The following is a 19,673-nucleotide window of genomic DNA, read 5'->3' as shown; positions in this document are numbered from 1 at the left end:
GAAAGGAGAAGGAGTAAGAGAAGAATGGGTATAAAGAGCCTCAGGCTACAGCATGGTCCTGAGAAAGTTTCAGCCAAGCTAAATGGGGAGTCCGTGAGCCAAAGTTCCTCATTAGAGGAGTCCCTTGTAGAACTAGCACCCAACCATGCTCAGACACTGGCTAGTAGCCACCTAGGCCAAGTGTAGCTTTTGTCAGTCAACTGTGACTCGAGTTTCCAGCCTCCATTCCTCCTGAAGGAGCCCTGAGGGCTGTATATCCAAGGCCATCACACCCACAAAGATTTATGTTAAAAATAAGAACATATGTCTGGATATTTGCACATATAGAACACTGTACCTGAGTGTTAATGTCCAGCTCGTCAGTTTAATATCATGCCTTAATAATTCTTTCTTAGGCAAAAAATTAATTCCTTTCCAGGAAAAACAGAAAGAAAACATACATTGTGTCTTGACTCCCTCAATCCAAAGTTTGATGACCTGCAGTAATTAATAGATACAGTAATTATTTACTCTTAAAAATATAGTAAGGTATGAATGAACCCAGTTTTAGAACATGGTTATGATACAAAGAAAATTTTGATCTTAATAATAATGTGTCTTTGTATCATCAATGAACATTTTCTTCTGTTATTTTCATAAATAGTTCTTTCTTCTCTTTTATTAATTGTTTTCCTTTTAAAACATTGCTTTAAAGAAACTTGTAATTTCCCTGCCTCCACCCTTGGCATTCATGTCTAACAATGTTTTGGAAGCTTCAGGGTATTTTGCCCCAAAGGAAACTAGGTCAGGACTATGAATTTCCCTCATATATTTAGTTATAGTTAATAATAAATATATGTAATGCTAAACAAATTCCAAAATCTGAATTATCTGTCTCTTGTTGATTTTCATATTTAACAAAATAGAAACAAACACATGCCAAACATTTATCTACTTTTTAAAGGGAAAATAAAGTTTTACTTCCATTGCTAGCAAATGAGAAGACATTTACTGCATTATATTTGAATGCTTATACTGAGATTTTATATAAAAACTTAAAATATGTTTCAGATTTAGAACTTTAGATGCACAAGTTGAAATGTACCAGTTAGAAAAGTACGTGTATAAACCAAGCATCTAAGGTTGGGTTTCAGAACATAGCAACTGGACATTCATGATATTTGAGAATATTAATGTTATATATATGACAGTGTAGCTGATAGAGAAAATGCATCAAATGCCTTTGCCAAGTTGTAATTTATACCTCTTAACTTAAAAATAAAGTTAAAGGGGCACCTGGGTGGCTTTGTCGGTTAAGCCTCCGACTTCGGCCAGGTCATGATCTCATGGTTCATAGGTTTGAGCCCCGTGTCAGGCTCTGTGCCAGCAGCTCGGAGCCTGGAGCCTGCTTTGGATTCTGTCTCTCTCTCTCTCTCTCTGTCCCTCCCCTAGCTTGTGCTCTGTCTCTCTCTCAAAAAATGAATAAACATTAAAAAAAAAATTAAAAAAAAGTAAAGTAAAACTATTAGGTTAGCACAAATACTGCTTAAATGACAATGAAATGAAAAGCAGTTATAGCTATGCCTCTTATAAAATAGTGTTACATATAAAATATTCACAGTAGCTCTTCACAGGGAAGTACCTACCGTTTGGTGGTCACCTTGATCTAAGTAGAGGCCTAGGTTGAACTGTGAGATCAAAGTTGTCACTGCGTGCTAAGTAAACAAATGTCCTTATATCTGTACTCATCCTTCTGCCATAATAGAGGAACAGTCCCTACTCCTCTTGAAGGCCCAGCCTCTCTGCTTCTATGACTTTGACGGCAATCATAGCTCTCAGACTGCACTGAGGCATCCTAGGGACTTCAGTGAATTCACAGGAGTCCTGCAGGATATTTAAGAATTTCACAGAAAACACAAGACTTCTGTCAGACACTATACAAACAAGTAGCTCCAGGTAGTGCAGGGTCTCAACATGAGATTGTGCCACATTCCTTTTAGGATGTCCTAGCTATATGAAGGCAGCTTTTCAGGACTTGCTGTGATAAAAAGCACGTACCACACAACAGTTCACATAGAACAGGAGCGAGTGTGAGGGTTTCCAATCTGATTTCAAGGTTTGAGAAGTTGTGTAGTGCCCAACTTCTGTTAGTGTACACATCCTATTAGTAATTGTGGTTATTAGAATTAATTGTTTTGTTTCAATCTCTGTATATTATGTTTTCAAATGACTACTAAGTTTTTGGGACATAAATACTTAAGTTGTTTGAATCACTTTATTAAATGGAATTGCTGGTATTTCTTTTGGCCTAGGGGTACCATATGACTACTGAGACACATAGGGTGCCATGAACTGAGAAAGTTTGGGAGCCTCTGGCCTAGATTTTGGATCCCATGCCATCTGGCCTTCTTAGGACCCCACATGATTGTCATTTCACTCATATGTAGCGTAGTGATGGAAAGCACAAACCGCTTCATTCTTCTTGGCATCAAATCTTGGCTTTACTAGCTGTGTGACTTTGGGAAGTTACTTTACCTCTCTGTGCCAGAGTTTATTTAACTATAAAATGAAGATTAAAAACTCATACGTTTATTAAAAGAATTAAGTGAGTTTATATATATATATGTATATATATATACATATATATATGTATATATATATACATATATATATACACGCATATGTATATATATATATGTATATACACATATATACACACACACACATATATATATATATACACACATATATATATATGTATATATATAATGCTTGGTTTCTGGCACAGACCTGATTTTTAGTTTTTATTTAATTTTTTACATTTTTTTAAAAGTTTATTTATTTTGAGAGAAAGAGAGAGGCATGTGCACAGCTGGGGAGGGGCAGAGAGAGAGGGAGAAAGATTCCCAAGCAGACTTCGTGCTGTTAGAACAGCACAGAGCCCAATGTGGGGCTCAATCTCATGAATGTGAGATCATGACCTGAGCCAAAATCGAGAGTCAGTTGCTTAACCAACTGAGCCACCCAGGTGCCCCAGACCTAAATTTAAACTTACTATCAACTTAAAATTTTTTTCATTAAAAAATATTTTTAATATGGTAAAACATAAAATTTTCCATCTTAATCATGTTTAAGTGTACAATTCAGTGGTGTTAAATATATTCATACTGTTATGGAACAGATCTCCAGAAGTTTTTCATTTTGCAAAACTAAAACTCTGCATCCCTTAAACAACAAATCCCCTTTCCCCCTCCTCCCAGCCCTTGGCAACCACCATTCTACTCTCTGCTTCTTTGAGTTGGATTAATTTAGATACCTCATATAAGTAGAATCATGCAGTATTTGTCTTTCTGTGACTGGCTTATTTCACTTAGCATAAAATCCTCATGGTTCATCCATTTTGTGGCATGTGACAGAAATTCCTTCCCTTTTAAGGTTGAATAATATTTCACTATATATGTATATACCACCTTTTATTTATTCTTCCATTGATGGACATTTGGATTCCTTCCTTCTCTTAACTCTTGTGAATAATGCTGTTATGAACCTGGGGTACAAATACTTCTTCAAGACCCTGATTTCAATTTTTTTGGATATACACCCACAAGTGGGATTGCTGAATCAGATGACAGTTCTATTTTTAATTTTTTGAGGAAACCCCATACTGTTTTCCATAGTGATGGTACCATTTTACAATCCTAGCAATGGTGCATAGGGTTCCAATTTTTCCAAGCCTTACCAACACTTTTTTTTTTTTTTGATAGTTGCTATCCTAATGGGTGTGAGGTGATAGCCCATCATGGTTTTGATTTGCATTTCTCTAATGATTAGTGATGCTGATATGCTTTTTGGCCATTTGTATGGTTTCCTTTTTGAGAAATGTCTTTTCAGGTTGTTTCCCTGTTTTTTAAGGGTTATATGATTTTTGTTGTTGTTGTTGATTTATGGGAGTTTTAAAGAATGTATTCTGTAAATTAACCCCTTACCAGATATATGATTTGCAAATATTTTTCCCCATTGTGTAGATTGCCTTTTTACTCCATTGATTATGTACTTTGATGCACTAAAGTATTAAGGTTTGATAAGTCCCATTTGTCTATTTTTGCTTTTGTTGTCTATGCTTTTGATGTCCTATTCAAGAAATCATTGTCAAATCCAAGGTCTTAGAGCTGTTTCCCTATGGTTTCTTCCAGGAATTTTATACTTTTGTGTCTATGTGTAGATCTTTGATCCATTTTGGTATTTTTGTGTATGGTGTAGCTTAAGAGTCCACCTTCATTCTTTTGCATGTGGATATCCAGTTTTTCCCCACACCATTTGTTGAAGTAACTTTCCCCTTGAGTGGTCTTGGCATTCTTGTTGAAGATCACTTTAACCATATTTGTGAGGCTTTGTATGTGAGCTCTTTGTTCTGTTTCATTGGTCTATAGATCTGTCTGTATGCCAGAATCACACTGTTTTGATTATTGTGGCTTTATAATATGTTTTGAAATCAAGTAATATGAGTCCTTTAATTTTGTTCTTTTTCAGTATTGCTTTAGCTATTTGGGATTCCCATGATTCCCAAACAGCTTTTAAATAAGTACAACTTTTGGGGCACCTGGGTGGCTCAGTCGGTTAAGCATCCGACTTCAGCTCGGGTCATGATCTCGCGGTTTGTGAGTTTGAGCCCCGCATCAGGCTCTGTGCTGATAGCTTGGAGCCTGGAGCCTGCTTCGGATTCTGTGTCTCCCTCTCTCTTTCTGTCCCTCCCCTGCTCATGCTCTGTCTCTCTCTGTCTCTCAAAACTAAATAAATCTTAAAAAAAAATTAAATAAGTGCAACTCTTTTCTTTTAAAACAAACACAAGTCTTAATCATCTCTGGTCTTATCCTTTTCACTCAAAATCAGATTTCTCAAAAGAATTGTCTCTATTTGTGATCTCCCTTTCCTCTCATTGCTCACCCAGCATTCAACCAACTCCTATTTTGCTTTTGTCCTGATTATTATGCTGAAAAACTTTCCGCTAAGGTTGCAAAAATCTCTGTATTACTAAATGCAGTAGACTTTTTTTTAGAAAGCGTCATCTGAAATACACAAGAGGACTTAACACTACTGTTCTTGAAATACTTTTTTCTGTTCTCCTGACACTTTGTTCTTCCAATTTTCTTTCTGCCTCTGTGGCATTCTTCTCTGTCTTCTTTAGAGGCCCATGCTCCTTTCCTGTCTCCTTGAAATGTTGGAATTCCTCAAGGCCCAATTCTAAGCCCTTTCTCCTCCTCTCTCAACTCCTAGATAATCAAATTTATATCCATAGCTTCAGTGGCTTCTTTATAGAGCTCAGACCTTTCCCCTTTGCCCCAAATCCATAAATCTAGCTGCCTATTTGTTGTCTCCCCTTGAGTACATCAAAGATATTTCAAACAGTATCTTTTTAAAAATTAAAATTATTTATTTATTTATTTATTTATTTATTTATTTATTTAGTAAACTCTACCCCCAATATGGGGCTTGAACACACAACTCCAAAATCAAGAGTTACATGTTCTACTGACTGAGCCAGCCAGGCAGCCCCAAACACAGTATCTTTAAAATGGAACCCCGAGCCCCTTACCTATTCTTCTTTTGCCATTCTACTATCAGTGAATGGCTCTGCCTTCCATCCACTTTTAGAAACCAGAATGCTGGAAGTCACATATTTATCTTTGATATTATCCTCTTCATCTTATTTTATTTTATTTTATTTTATTTTATTTTATTTTATTTTATTTTATTATTTTCTGAGAGAAAGAGAGAGAGAGCATGAGCAGGGGAGAGGGGCAGAAGGAGAGAGAGAGACAGAGACTCTTAAGCAGGCTCCACACTCAGCACTGAGCTGAAACCCTGGCATCATGACCCAGGCTGAAATCAAGAATCCGATGTTCAACCGAGTGAGCTATACAGGCACTCCTCAAATGATTGTCTTCTTTACCTGACTCCTCCCACCACACACACATGTCTAACTAAACTCTTATTCTTATTGATTTTATCTCCTACATCTCTCTCACATCTGCCGGACGCTGTCCATCCCTTTGCTCATAACTTTAGTCAAAGCTACCTTACTTTACCTCTCTTCTAGACTGCTTAAACACTTCCTAAGTGTTCTGTCTGCTTCCATGTTTACTCCCCATCAGTCTTCTCCACACTTTAGCCAAAATGATTTTTTAAAAGCAAACCAGTCACTCTCATGCTTAAAACCCTTCTACAACTCTGGAGAATAGATAGGAAACTGAAAACTGATTAACTAGGGCAGGGGTCGGGGAGTATGGGTGGGAAGGTACAGAGAAAGGAACAAGACTTTTAATTATCTCTGTATAATTTGTTGTTGTTTTCTTTTGGAACTACATGAATATATTATTCATTTCCAAAATTAAATCAATAAATGGAATTTTAAAAATTACTGCATCACACCACTCTTGAAGGCTAAACTGAACTGTTTCCAATCTACTTATCTTTTTTACCTCATCCCCTACTATATTCTCCTTTAAAGTCTCAGTGTCCTAACAAAACAAAATGAAAACATCTCAGTGCTTCAGCCATACCCAGCTTCTGTCAGTCCCTCATGCTCGACATGCTATCTCTTTCTTCAGGGCCTTTGCACAAATTGTTCCTAGCTCTGCCTAAAATGCCCTTTGCTACTGAGATGGCACTTCTCCTTCCATCTCAGACCACCAGTTATCACTTCCTTAGGGAAACCTTCCTTGACAAGCTCTGTCCCCCATTATGTGCTTTTACAGGACCATGTACTTCTTGACACTCATTGTGGTTCCAGTTCTACCTTTATTGTGTGACCATCTAACTATTATCTACCTCATTGTTTTGACTAAAAGTTCCAAGTGGGGGCAGGGACTGTGCCTGGTATGTTAAGTTAGAGCACAGTTATCAATTATTTGGGAGAAGTTCTAAAACTTGACTGCTCAGTTTTTGTGATTTTTATTTTCAAGGATTTTTGTGGTTTTATATTTCTTTTTTTTTTTTTTCAACGTTTATTTATTTTTGGGACAGAGAGAGACAGAGCATGAACGGGGGAGGGGCAGAGAGAGAGGGAGACACAGAATCAGAAACAGGCTCCAGGCTCTGAGCCATCAGCCCAGAGCCTGACGCGGGGCTCGAACTCACGGACTGCGAGATCGTAACCTGGCTGAAGTCGGACGCTTAACCGACTGCGCCACCCAGGCGCCCCGGTTTTATATTTCTAACTCAGCCAAAAAGTAGAAGTAGTAACAATTTAACAATACGAATCCTAAGAAATCTCTCCTATGCTTAAACCCAGAATAATTACTCCAAAATTTTAAATTAGTAAGGTATCTGACAACATATTAAGGGTGAATGTGTGTATGTGTGTGTTTAAATTAACTCGGGAAGTGCTGTTGCCGGTCTTCATGAGGTTGACTTATACACAAAATTTTCAAGCTTTTCTGGAACAATTTCAAAGATTCGTGTTTTACAGACTCTGCTTTGGGAAATGCTCTTTTAGATTTATGCTATATTCGCATTTTATTACAGGGAAGGAAAAGGAGAAGGTGTCAAGGGCAGCTGTTGAGTATGGTCCTAGTAAAAGAGAATAGACAAGGAGTTAGATTAGAAACGGTAGATTTTAGAGGAATTGAAGAAAATCGGCAGAATATTGGTGAATATGAGATATGTTCAGTGAAGGTGAGCAATTAAAAATGGTAAATTCAAACTAAGGGAACTGAAAAAATATTTAGTGGTGACCTTTATTCCCACTTTTAATGTTTTAAAATTTAAAATAATTAGGGGTGCCTTGCTGGCTCAGTTGGTAGAGCCTGCAGCTCTTGATCTCAGGGTCATAAGTCCAGGCCCCATGTTGGGCATGGAGCCTACTTAGAAAAATAAATTAATAAATGAATAAAAAACAAGTAAAATTTAAAATAATTAAAATGGCTCCTTGTCACTGTAAAATGGCATACAATAAAAATAGATGTATAATACAAATTAAAAGTACCTCCCCAACCCCAAACTCATTCCCCTCTCCATGGTAATCAGTTTGCAGTTTGGTTTATGTCCTTCTGTGTTTACAAACACTCATCTGTATATATGTATGCGTATGCATGTTTTTAAAATAGGTGGAATTACTCTGTAGATATTGTTCTGTAACTTGCTTCACGTGTATAACCTGTCAGCGATCTACATCTATCTCCTTGTTTTTAGTAGGTGCATAATAATCCATAATTTGGATCTACCATACTTTACATGATAATCTTTTTAGTAAGTAAAAAAATTGGATATGGATGAACAATTTAATAAGGTAACATGATAAGAACAAAGAGTGTTTTAATTTTTTTTTAATAAGTGAAATTGCTGAGGAGAGGGACTCAGTCCAGTTTTCTATTTGGTCCTTTTAGTAAGGATCCATATTGTAGTTCATTTCCAGTATGATTTTTTAAAAATTTTTATAATGCTTATTTATTTTTGAAGGTGGGGGAGGGGCAGCGAGAGACAGAGACACAGAATCCGAAGCAGGCTCCGGCTCTGAGCTGTCATGTCAGCACAGAGCCTGACGTAGGGCTCAAACTCATGAACTGTGAGATCATGACCTGGGCCGAAGTCAGACACTCAACCGATGGAGCCACCCAGGCGCCCCTCAGTATGAATTAAATTCAGACTTCTTAGAAACACATTTTCTGGCATAAAAGTATCTCTTTAAAACCATAAATAAATAAATTTATTTGTGGCCAGATATTTTAAGAGCTGCTTCTTTGTTTTTGGAAAGTTTTATAGAAAAATACCAAAGACATATAAAAACTTAAAAATTCATCCATAATCCCAATTTTTAACAAATCTATAAGGCTAGAAGATAAAATTCATGCCTCCAGCTCCTAATTTCACCTCTTTGAGGTACCTAGTGTCAACAGTTTGGGGCATATTCTTTCTGACATTTTCTTGTATTTATGCAGATAATTTCCAAATACGTATATATACACATACCACACTGCTTTTTTCTAATAAAATGGGCTCTTGCTATTCATGTAGGTCTGTAAGTTTTAAAAATTCTGCCCTCCCCACTTCAACAATGTATCATAGACTTGGGCAGAAAACTTATGATTAATTAAACTTATCTATCTTCTATGTTATCTCCATTCGTTTTCTTGTACTAACAACATTCACAATAACCAGACTCAGAAGCAACTGATTTATTAACTGCATGGCAGTTTATTAATTTATAGTGTCAGAAATATCTGTTATCATAGATTTTGTTCATTTGCTTGGGGCATTCCCATCTGATGGATGAATTACTCAAGAGACTAAATTATAGATAAGAAAGCTGATTGGTGAGCTGAGAATTAGAACAAAAGCAAGGAGGTGTTCTTACAGGATATTTCTATCTAGCTATGGTAGCTCTCTGACTTGCCCTGCGGCTCTTTCTATCTTGACAGCTGGCATGAGTCATCACTCATTGCCTTGAACATGGTTAGAAACATACAGAACAGGCTTCCTCCAGGCTCCTGATATGAACTGTGCACTGCTCACTGCTCCATTTAAGATATCTGACCAGGTCTTCATTCATCGCCCTTTCTTTATGTGTGGAAAGTGTTGATTAGAATTTGAAGATCCTCCTGATCTGCTTGGTGGAGGTAGGGAAAAACACCTTTGCCTCCACAGCAACTCATTTATGAGAACTTTCTTCAGGTGAGCCCCTGTGGAAGTGACTCACATAAACATCTTGTGACAACTACAGTGCTTCCACACATTGATTGCCAAATGTCCCCTGATAACCAAAATCACCCCTAGCTGAGAACCTCTGGTATAGAGGGAGGCTGGTTTAGAGTAGAAAGAGCTAGAGAGGAAAACCAGATGGGATATTACATGGAAGTCAACTGAGAAGTGAGGCTTAAGGATGTTAGTTCCTCAGTGGTGTGAGAAAAAACATTGGATTTGTCCTATGTCTTGGTCTTTACTTTCTTACTAATTATGAGACCTTTCATTAGTTGCTTAACCCTCCTGATAGTGAATTAATATGAAGATTAACCTTGTTACTATTATTTTTTAACTTGTGTTCTTTTTATGTACCAGAGTTGTACTGGCATTTTACATGCATTAGAATGTATCTAAAAGTACTCTGTAAATTATAACATTTTGTACAAAAGTAGTGTGCTATCTGGTATGTCTTCCTATTCACTTCTTACCACTGCTTTTATCCCTTTTGACCTTTAAAACTACTGGCAAATAGGGTATTTACCTTTGTACCCTTTGTGTGTGTGTGTGTGTGTGTGTGTGTGTGTGTGTGTGTGTGTGTGTGAATTTCACCATGATTATATTTTCTAGGAATGATCACTTTTATGTAATTATTATATATAAATATAAAAGAGGTGGATTGAAAATTACATTAGAGATTAAAATAACATTGCTGGGGTGTTGGGTGGCTCATTCGGTTAAGTGTCTGACTCTTGATCTGGCTCAGGTCATGATCTCATGGTTTGTGGGAACAAGCCCCATGTTGGGCTCTGTGCCTACAGTGCAGAGCCAACTTGGGATTCTCTCTCTCCCTCTCTCTGTCCCCCACCCCCCTCCCCAAATAAATAAATAAACTTAAAAAAAATAACATTACTTGTAATAAGTAAGAAAATGAGATTTCTTATGATTGAAATAGGCTTAAGCAAATTTCTAGGCATGTATCTATTTCATATATTGAATTACACCACACAAATCATTGGGAAACCCCTTTGTTAACACTCTGTATCCAGAAAAATACCTGTTTATTTCTTGTACTTTTGTTTCTTCTTCTTAACTCAATTTCCTTTGATGAGTCAATTAGATTTTTTTGTTCTTGTCTTAACTGCATTCACTTTTGTTTCTCTACTTTAACAGTTTGGTCAGGTATGGTTTCCCTCTATACTCAAATGTTTGCTGAATGAAGGAATAAATTACAGAAGGCATGTTATCCTTCTTCCAGCACGTTATCTCTTAAAATGATCAGTGACTCTACACTCCAATTTAGAGTTCCCCGATGTAAAATTGTTTGACTATTTATAGCTCTCAGAGTTTCTCCAGAATTTATCCCATGGATTGGATTAGGGGCAGGATTGAGTGAGGTGTCGACGTGATGTCAATTTACTGGACCGCTAGGGGAGTGGCTTTACAATGCTTTAAATATTTGCTTCAGCCCTAGAATTCACTCCAGTGGTCCTAATACTTTGTTGCCTCTCTGGATTGTAGTATTCAGCACCTGCTGTCTCCCACATGTCTGCTAATGATTATGAAAATCAATCTTTGCTGCCTGTTCATGACTTAATTTTCAGATTGTGAATTAAACCTGTCACTCATTGTTGATTTTTTAGTACTCACCTGGCCTACTTTACTTTTCATTTTCTCCTCAGATATGATAATAATCACATGGATTTGGGATGGGGGACGTTTTCTTAACCAATGAGAACATTGAAATCAATGGACTTGTTTGTGATCACTATTACAAAATAGCTCATTCACAATACTATATCAGTTCTTCAGTACTAGAGACCAAGTGTGCTGCTTTTCTCTTCTCTGGCATATTAAACTCTCTCTTTTAGGAAGCAGCCATCTATCCTAACCAAAACCTGCACTTCTTGCCGAGATGAGGTCTTCTACTTTATTTCATATATATATTCTACTAACATGTGTCTTCCTTACTCACTGTTGTATCCCTGTCTATATACTTGGATTATATAGGAGATGCATATTTTGACCTGGTGAATGGAATAAAACTCAGGTTCTTGTGGTTGTTTATGTTTTGTTTTGATGAATGGTATCATCTGATATAATTTTCTCTTTCCCTTTTCTTTTCATTTCCACTTAAGTACTGAATCTAAGGTTAGAAGAAATCATTTGAAGAGCCATCTAAAGATTATAGGAATCATTTCCCAGTTTCTTAAAGAGAAGAGCTCTTTGGTATGAGCTTATTAAAGAAAATGAGAAGGAGAAATGATAAAAGGCAATGGAAAGAAACATGGACTGAGCAGAAATAATAAGGAAGATACTTCCTGTCTGGGAGGGTGTCTGAGAAAAGGACAAGTTTCATTTCCTGTTTTGCCTTAGTCATGTTGTACACAAAGAACAACATTAAAATTGGAACAATTTTGGGAAATCTCATGGGCCTTCTCATTGATTCATCATGTAGATCTATTCCCAAGCTCAGTTCTATCTGCTTGATAGTGGTTTCCCTTTACTGCTGTCCTCTTTTTCATTTTCTGAGCTGTCAGAAATCTGCAACTCCTTGTAGTGGGATAGGACAGTATCTTAGTGTCCCTTTTCCCTCTTGTCCTGCCAAATCTTACAAAGGCCATTTTCATTTTGGTGAGTTAAAAACAACCTTTTAGGGAAACAGGTGGAAACACTTTCCTGTCTGAACTGGAATATTCGTTTCTTGAACTTGAGACTATTTTTTCCTAATTCTGGTTATCTCCGTTACTCTACCCAGGAGTATCTTTGGCACCAGTACTTGGAAACTTTATGCTTTCCCACAGGTTGTTTTATAAAAATGCATTAATTAGCTTATTAATTTATCTATACTTTCTTATTTCAGAATCTGGTGTCAGAGATACCTCTAGGCCACAAGACATTTAGAGATAGGTAATGATGGACACACCTTGATCCTAATGAGTACCCAAACTAGGTTTCAGTAAGAGGGCTAATCTGATCTTTTAACAACTCTAAAGTTTGGAATGTCCCAAACCTCAGACCTTGGGCTTCTTTCTCTATCAACTTTTATTGATTGATTGATTAAACAACAGATTTTTTTTTTCTTCTCACTTTTCTGGAGACTAGCATTCCAAGATCAAGGTGTTGTCAGGGTTGGTAAGGGTTTCTGGTAAGGCCTCTCTTCCTGCAGCTGTCTTCTTACTGTGTTGTCATATGGCCTTTCCTCTATATGTGCACATGGAGAGAGAGAACTCTCTATTGTTTCTTCCTCTTCTTATGAAGATACCAGAAGTTGTGGATTGGGGTGCCACCCATTTGACCTCTCTACTCCTTTTTTTAATTTTAAAAAATTTTTTAAATTTTTTAATTGTTTAAAATTTACATCCAAATCAGTTAGCATATAGTGCGATGATGATTTCAGGAGTAGAATCCAGTGATTTGTCCCCTACATATAACACCCAGTGCTCATCCCAACGCATGTCCTCCTTAATGCCTCTTGCCCATTTAGCCCATCTCCCCACCCACAACCCCTCCAGCAACCCTCAGTATGTTCTCTATATTTAAGAGTCTCTTATGTTTTGTCCCCCTCCCTGTTTTTATATTATTTTTGCTTCCCTTCCCTTAGGTTCATCGGTTTTGTGTCTTAGATTCCACCGTATGAGTGAAGTCATATATTTGTCTTTCTTTAACTGACTAATTTCACTTAGCACTCTAGTTCCTCTACTCATTTTTTAAGAAGAGCTTGTCCAGTTCCATGACTTTTAATACTACCTAAATGACTAAATGACTCCAAAATATTTATCTCCAGCCTCCACTTCACCTTAAACTTCAGACTCATTTCTAATTGTCTACTCAATATCTCTACTTTTATGTCCATAGACACCATAAACTAACATGTCCAAAACCAATTTCTTGATACCCTCTGAATAGCGTCTCCTTGGGTGTTCCGTAACTCATTAAATCCAGTTTCTCAGTCCCCACATTTTTTAGTTTTTCTCTTGTATGTCACACCCAGTCCCTAAGCAATTCCTAGTTGATCCCCTTTAAAATATATCTCAAATCTGTCCACATATCATTTCTTGTAGCATTGCCATTTTAGCCCAGCCATCATCTTCTCTCTCTTGCAGTAGTTTCCTAAGGTCTCCTTGCTTATACTCTTGCCCAGCCAGACCCCTCTATAACACATAAGTTAGGGGCACCTAGGTGGCTCAGATGGTTAGGTTTCTGACTCTTGATTCAGCTCAGGTCATGATTTCAGGTCTTTGGATTCTCTCTCCACCTCCCTTTCTGCTCCCCTGCCCCCTGTCAAAAATAAATACATAAGCTGTACAAACAAAACAAAACAAAACAAAACATAAATTAGACCATAATTCTCTGCTGCTTAAAACCGAGTGATTTCTCATCGACCTAACCTGGCCCAACTACCTCTCTAATTTTATCCTCTGTGAATATCACTGTCACTCACTTCCCTCTAGCTTCTCTGGCCTAGCTTTCTTCAGTCATCCTAGGCACATTCTGACCTTAGAGTTTTTGCATTTGCTGTTCTCTGCCTCAGACTCCTTTTCTCCAAATAATCTTGTGTCTTGTTCAATCACTTCATTTGTGTCTGTACTCAAATGTCATCTCGTCAGGTTTTCTTCTTAATTAGTCATTCTGCTCAAAACAGCATTCTTCTAAAATCCCCATCCTTACTGTGCTTTATTTTTCTCTGTAATTCTTGCTGCTATTTGACATTATATCAAAATGTTTTGCCTGTTTCCTGTGTCCACACTAGAACGCAACTCCCTGAGGGGAGGTAGGGAAAAGGTTTTGTCTGTTATATGCACTGCTGTATCTTCAGTATCTAGAACAGGGCCTAGCTCATACAAAATACTAATACAGATTTGTGAAATGAATGAATGAATGAATGAATGAATGAATGAATGAATGAATGAATAAGTAGGCTGTGCCAGTCCTTGGAAGGAAAGATTCTGAAGGAATGCTGAAACTCACTGGGCAGGATTCGCAATTCCCAAATCACTGCTCCTATCTCCGTGTGGTGTGTACTGTAGCATATGCACGCTTTCTTCCTGTACCTGGACATTTCCCCTCTGAATCCTTTCCGGCCTAAATTCCTTCTTTTACCTACTCTCACAGGTTGTACTTTACATCTCCATCCCACTAAAGTGGTCATATAGAATTAGTTTTATAAGATAGCAGATGCTCATACATAGAAATAGCAACTACCGTTAGGAGATGAGGGCCAGTTCACGATAATGTTGCTGAGAGCAGAAAATAAGGAACAAGAAATTTGAGAGACTTGGGCAAATTAAATTCCAGACTTCTGGAGGAAGTTGCAAATATCTTGGAGACAATATCTTTATGAAACCATAGCAAATGGGAAAGGTGACAAAAGATTGTACTGGTGATGACTCACCTGGAGTCTAGTGTACCATGTCTAGTATTGAGTCCAATCTGGGCACAAGATTTTCAGAAAGACAAAAGGATGTGCTCAGAGATTGCAAATAGTATAGTGAGCACACATCATATGAGTACTGGCTGAATAACAGTAACAGTAGTAATTGCAGGGGCTCCTGGATGGCTCAGTTGGTTAAGCATCTGACTCTTGCTATAGGCTCAGGTCATGATCTCACTGTTTTGCAATAGGGATTCTCTCTCTCCCTCTCTCTCTGCCCCTCCCCTGCTCATGCTCCCTTCCCTCCCCCCCCCCCCGCCCCGTCTCGAAATAAATAAACTTAAAAAAATAGTAATAGTAATTGCAAACATTAATATGTGCCGGGCATTATTCTAAATACTACTTGTAAAAAGTTACTTAATGCTCTTCCTATGAAGTAGATATTACCTTTTCAGATGAGGTAATGAAGTTACAGAGAGGTTAAGCAACTCCCTCAAGGTCACACAGCTAGTAAGAGGTAGAGCTAGTGCTGATTCATTCTGATTTCGGACTCCATGCTTAACACTATGCTACTATCTTTTAGTATTTGAAAGTGTGCTATTGAAGAAAAACTTGGATTACTATAGGAGTTCTTAGAAGGCATTATTAGCCTTTACCTCAAGGGTCACCACCTTTTTCTCAGTCTCCCCAGTCTCCCCTGTATGTACTCTTATAATAGGACCAGTAATAGCACTTTATTACATTTGTTTTCTTATATCTCTACCTCTGTTAACCTATATTTCATCTATTTTGAGGATTATATTTTATTAACTTTTGAGCCACGAAATTCCGTTTAGTGCTTGGCATATAATCAACATTCAGGTTTGTTGAATGAAAAAAATGACCGAGTGATCTCTGAATCGATTAGAACTGTCCAGTGATAAGATAATGAGCTCCTGATCACTGGAAGTATTCAAGAATAGGCTGATGCTTGAAGGAATGCTGCAGAAGGAAAAGGAACTTATGGAAGTGGAAGATTAGACTAAGTTTCTTTTTAACTATGAATAATCAGATCCTATAATGAGTTAATTATGTTTTTTTTCTCCATTTAATTAGCACTTACTCTGTGCCTGGCATTGTTTAAGCATTGAAGTTACAAAGATACAAGTGGCCTAGCTAGTACCCACAAGGAGCTAGTAGTCAGTGAATAATTAAGAGATGCTCAAGAGTATAGGTTAAGGTTTTGGTAGATAAAAATACATTTAAAACGGCAGATTTTAGAGATGTTTTGAACAAATGAGGAAGGGAGAGAAAAAAGCTGTTACATAGGGGAGAACTGGAAATGAAAGATGACCCTAAAATTACCTGCTTGAGAAGGGAGAATTTAGAAATAAAGACCACATGCTTTGTTGTTATTGGGGAATTCCCCAAAGGGAAATATCAGTGTTTGCCATCAAGGGATATTGCAGAGCTGGATGTAATTCAGTAGAGATTAATTAATTTGTGAATATTTTGAAATTCTTGGAACAAATGTTCTTCTCTTATTAGTCTCCCAAATGAATAAATATGATTACATCTTCCTTGTCCTCTGCACCCTATAGGGGCATTGATGTTAAATGGACAGTCTATTAAGTCACGGGGGACCCTTCAGTTTCTTTTCTTATTCCTGTGCCTGGAATCTGTTAGGCAATGGGGAAGTAGTCGTCTTTCTTTATAATAACCTGGTCCCTCGTGCTGCTCATCTTTCACACATGTCTAAATATGTCTTGACACAGAAACATCCTTTCTAGCTGGGACATGATATCTAGGTAGGTGGGGAATTCCCCTGTTTTGTTTAAAATCATAGTTGTCTTTGAGTTTGGCTAGCATGTTCATGATTAGTTTACTGACAATTGGTTTTTTTCTTCTTATACCATATGCTATTCCATGATTCATCTGCTTTGAGTCTGTTGCCTTGAAGGTGAAACAATTTCTTCCAATGTTGATATTTCATAATCTCATAGATAACAAGCATACGCATATGCATAGTCCTTTCAGAAGTTTTAAACATTTGGAGATGAATGAATTATGTTGCCACCATTGGAAAGGAGCAATATAAAATCATAATGGTAATATCCAGTCATCTCTTGTTGGGGGGTTGGGTGAACCCTGATATTGATAAAGCCTGAGTACTTTACTGTGTTTATCTCTTCTTGAGAAATTGTTTGTGGTATGTATTATTTACTTACGAATTTTAAAGTTTAACATTTTATTTTAATTGCCTTGATTTACATGTATTTTAATATTTTATTTTATTTTATTTATTTTTTTTTAACGTTTATTTGTTTTTGAGACAGAGAGAGACAAAGCATGAACGGGGGAGGGTCAGAGAGAGGGAAACACAGAATCTGAAACAGGCTCCAGGCTCTGAGCTGTCAGCACAGAGCCCGACGCAGGGCTCGAACTCACGGACCACGATATCATGACCTGGGCCAAAGTCGGCCGCTTAACCGACTGAGCCACCCAGGCGCCCCATGTATTTTAATATTTTAAACTGACAAGATCTTTATTTGTAGAAGTAGGGTTTAAAGTCCAAATAAATTGTAACATACACTGTTTGTATTGTAATGGTTGCATCTTTTCTATATTTAATGTCTAGGAACAACTATTTGGAAATCGTCTTTTAATTTCAGATATAAATAGTAATCTTTCAAAATACTAATAGAACACATTATATTTCTGAATGCAGTGCAAAGCATTTATCTCTCCATGAGTATTTTCTAAATGTTTAGATGATTAGACTTCTAATAAACATGAACTAAACTCAGTTTCTGCACATAGCTTTGACCAATGCACTTCTTGTGTTGTATCATTTAGCCACCTTTTCCTATTTACTCAGAATGGCAGTAATTGTTTTCGATGAAGAAAAACTCTTTATAATTTCATGGTATAAATGCTGTGTAAATGTCTGTATAATTTATACATTTGAAGAGAGATTTTTGAAAGACTAATGCTCAGTGTATCTTCCTCCCACTCTTCCTCTTTACCGGGTTTTAGCTCCTCTTTGGTTCAGGTGTGCTGGTGTCCCTAAGCCTCTCTGGGCCGCAGCTGGAGAAAGTAGTGATTGACAGAAGCCTGGTGGGGAAGCTCATCTCAGACTCCATCAGTGATGGTAATTACCCCCATGTGCAAGTCAATTGCCTGCATTAACAGTGGGGCAGGAGAAATAGTATGTCAACAGGTACACTAATTATTACCACTGGGGACTTGCAAACACAAGTAATCGCTTATAATAGCATAGTTACAACCCCTGGGACAAATACAAGTTTTGACTAATATTTAATACCAAAGTTTTTGTCAAGTGTTAGGCTCATATTCTGAGGATTTTTCAGTTTTTCCTTTAAAAATGTGAATGTATTTTCAAAATAGGGTATTTTTTTTTTTTGGTGTGTGTTTTCAAAATTAGCCCCCTATTGTTGACATTTCAAATATTTTTCATTTTCAAATGAATTTTGAAAAAAATAACCCAAATGTGTCAACACAATCACCAGTAAAAAAAAAAAAAAGTCTGTAATTTGGCTCGTAGGAAGATTCTTTGTTACCAAAGTCTATGAATGCTAACTTTTGAAAGAATTTGGGCAGTATTTCTAAATATCAAAAACCAATGCCAAATATACAAAGCTGGAGTCTTTTAAGTATAACACAACCAGTATGTAATTGCCACAAAGCACATAAAAAGAATTTTTAAGCCAATTATTGAAAAGGTAGGATACTGACATTTATTGAGCCCTGAAAGGCTCTATACTATACCAACCTACTTATTAATTAAAAAAACAACTTTATATGGTATAATTATCTCCATTTTATAGATAAGGAAATTGAAGCTAAGATACTAAGGAACATGCCCATGAATGAGATACTAAGGAACAGCCTGAAAATAACCAAACTGAGATTTGAACCCAGGTTCTAGCTACAGAGCCCATTTTCTTTCTGCTATACTGTGCTGACTCCTGAGGTTTTAAGCTTATATTCTTTTATTGAAGGTAAAAAGGTTTAAGAAACAGGTTGCATTATCATTAGAAATTGAAAATTGTCAGTATCTTAAATTGAATAATCAGAACAAAGTGTGCACCAGTGGAAAGGACAGAGGTGAGAACACAGAAACCTTCCTTCTGCTATGTGCTCTCACTAGCTACCACTGAATGACTTAGACACAATTTCATCATCTTAGAGGACAGCACTCGGCAGGATGGCTGTAATTAGCAACATTCCTGATAGTAATAAGCTGGGGGTAGGATTGTAAGTGTGCCATTTCCTCTTCCTTACAGGAACATGGTGCCAAGGAAGCTTCCGATGGAAGAAGTTCCATTTTCATGTCTAATAATTGACCCCTTTGTTGACACTACGAATAAAATAGTGGCTGTGATGATTTTGTCATGTTGATGCTCCTCTATAAGAAATAAAAGACTTCCAACACTATTCATGTCTCTGAGATATCTTTTTTTACTTGTTTCTTTTATTTATACCCCAAATAATACACTCTCATGAGACCATGATAACAATGTGATTTCTTGGCAGTTCTCCAGATTCTCCTGTAATTGTGTAGATATACTGTTGGTTGCTGCTTGCACAGCCAGGGGTGTGGAAGTGAAGAAAAATATATGAAACATTGTATAATTTCATTATG

General features: G+C 37.1%; 1 protein-coding gene across 5 annotated transcripts in view; it reads left to right on the top strand.

The window, feature by feature from the left end:
* The window catches only part of WDPCP (WD repeat containing planar cell polarity effector), a 381,708-nt gene that overhangs the window by 107,395 nt on the left and 254,640 nt on the right, over nt 1–19,673 (top strand). For 4 of the 5 annotated variants that reach the window (XM_045054268.1, XM_045054270.1, XM_045054269.1 and 1 more), the window contains one exon: nt 18,044–18,158. The exons of the other annotated variant lie outside the window; for it this stretch is intronic. In XM_045054268.1, the coding sequence (XP_044910203.1) occupies nt 18,044–18,158 (115 nt within the window). The remainder of the gene's footprint in view (nt 1–18,043; nt 18,159–19,673) is intronic. 5 annotated transcript variants of the gene reach the window in all.

This window comes from Felis catus, chromosome A3, assembly GCF_018350175.1.
Source record: "Felis catus isolate Fca126 chromosome A3, F.catus_Fca126_mat1.0, whole genome shotgun sequence".
In the NCBI taxonomy this organism is placed as follows: domain Eukaryota; kingdom Metazoa; phylum Chordata; class Mammalia; order Carnivora; family Felidae; genus Felis; species Felis catus.
This window is presented reverse-complemented; position numbering and strand designations above follow the sequence as displayed.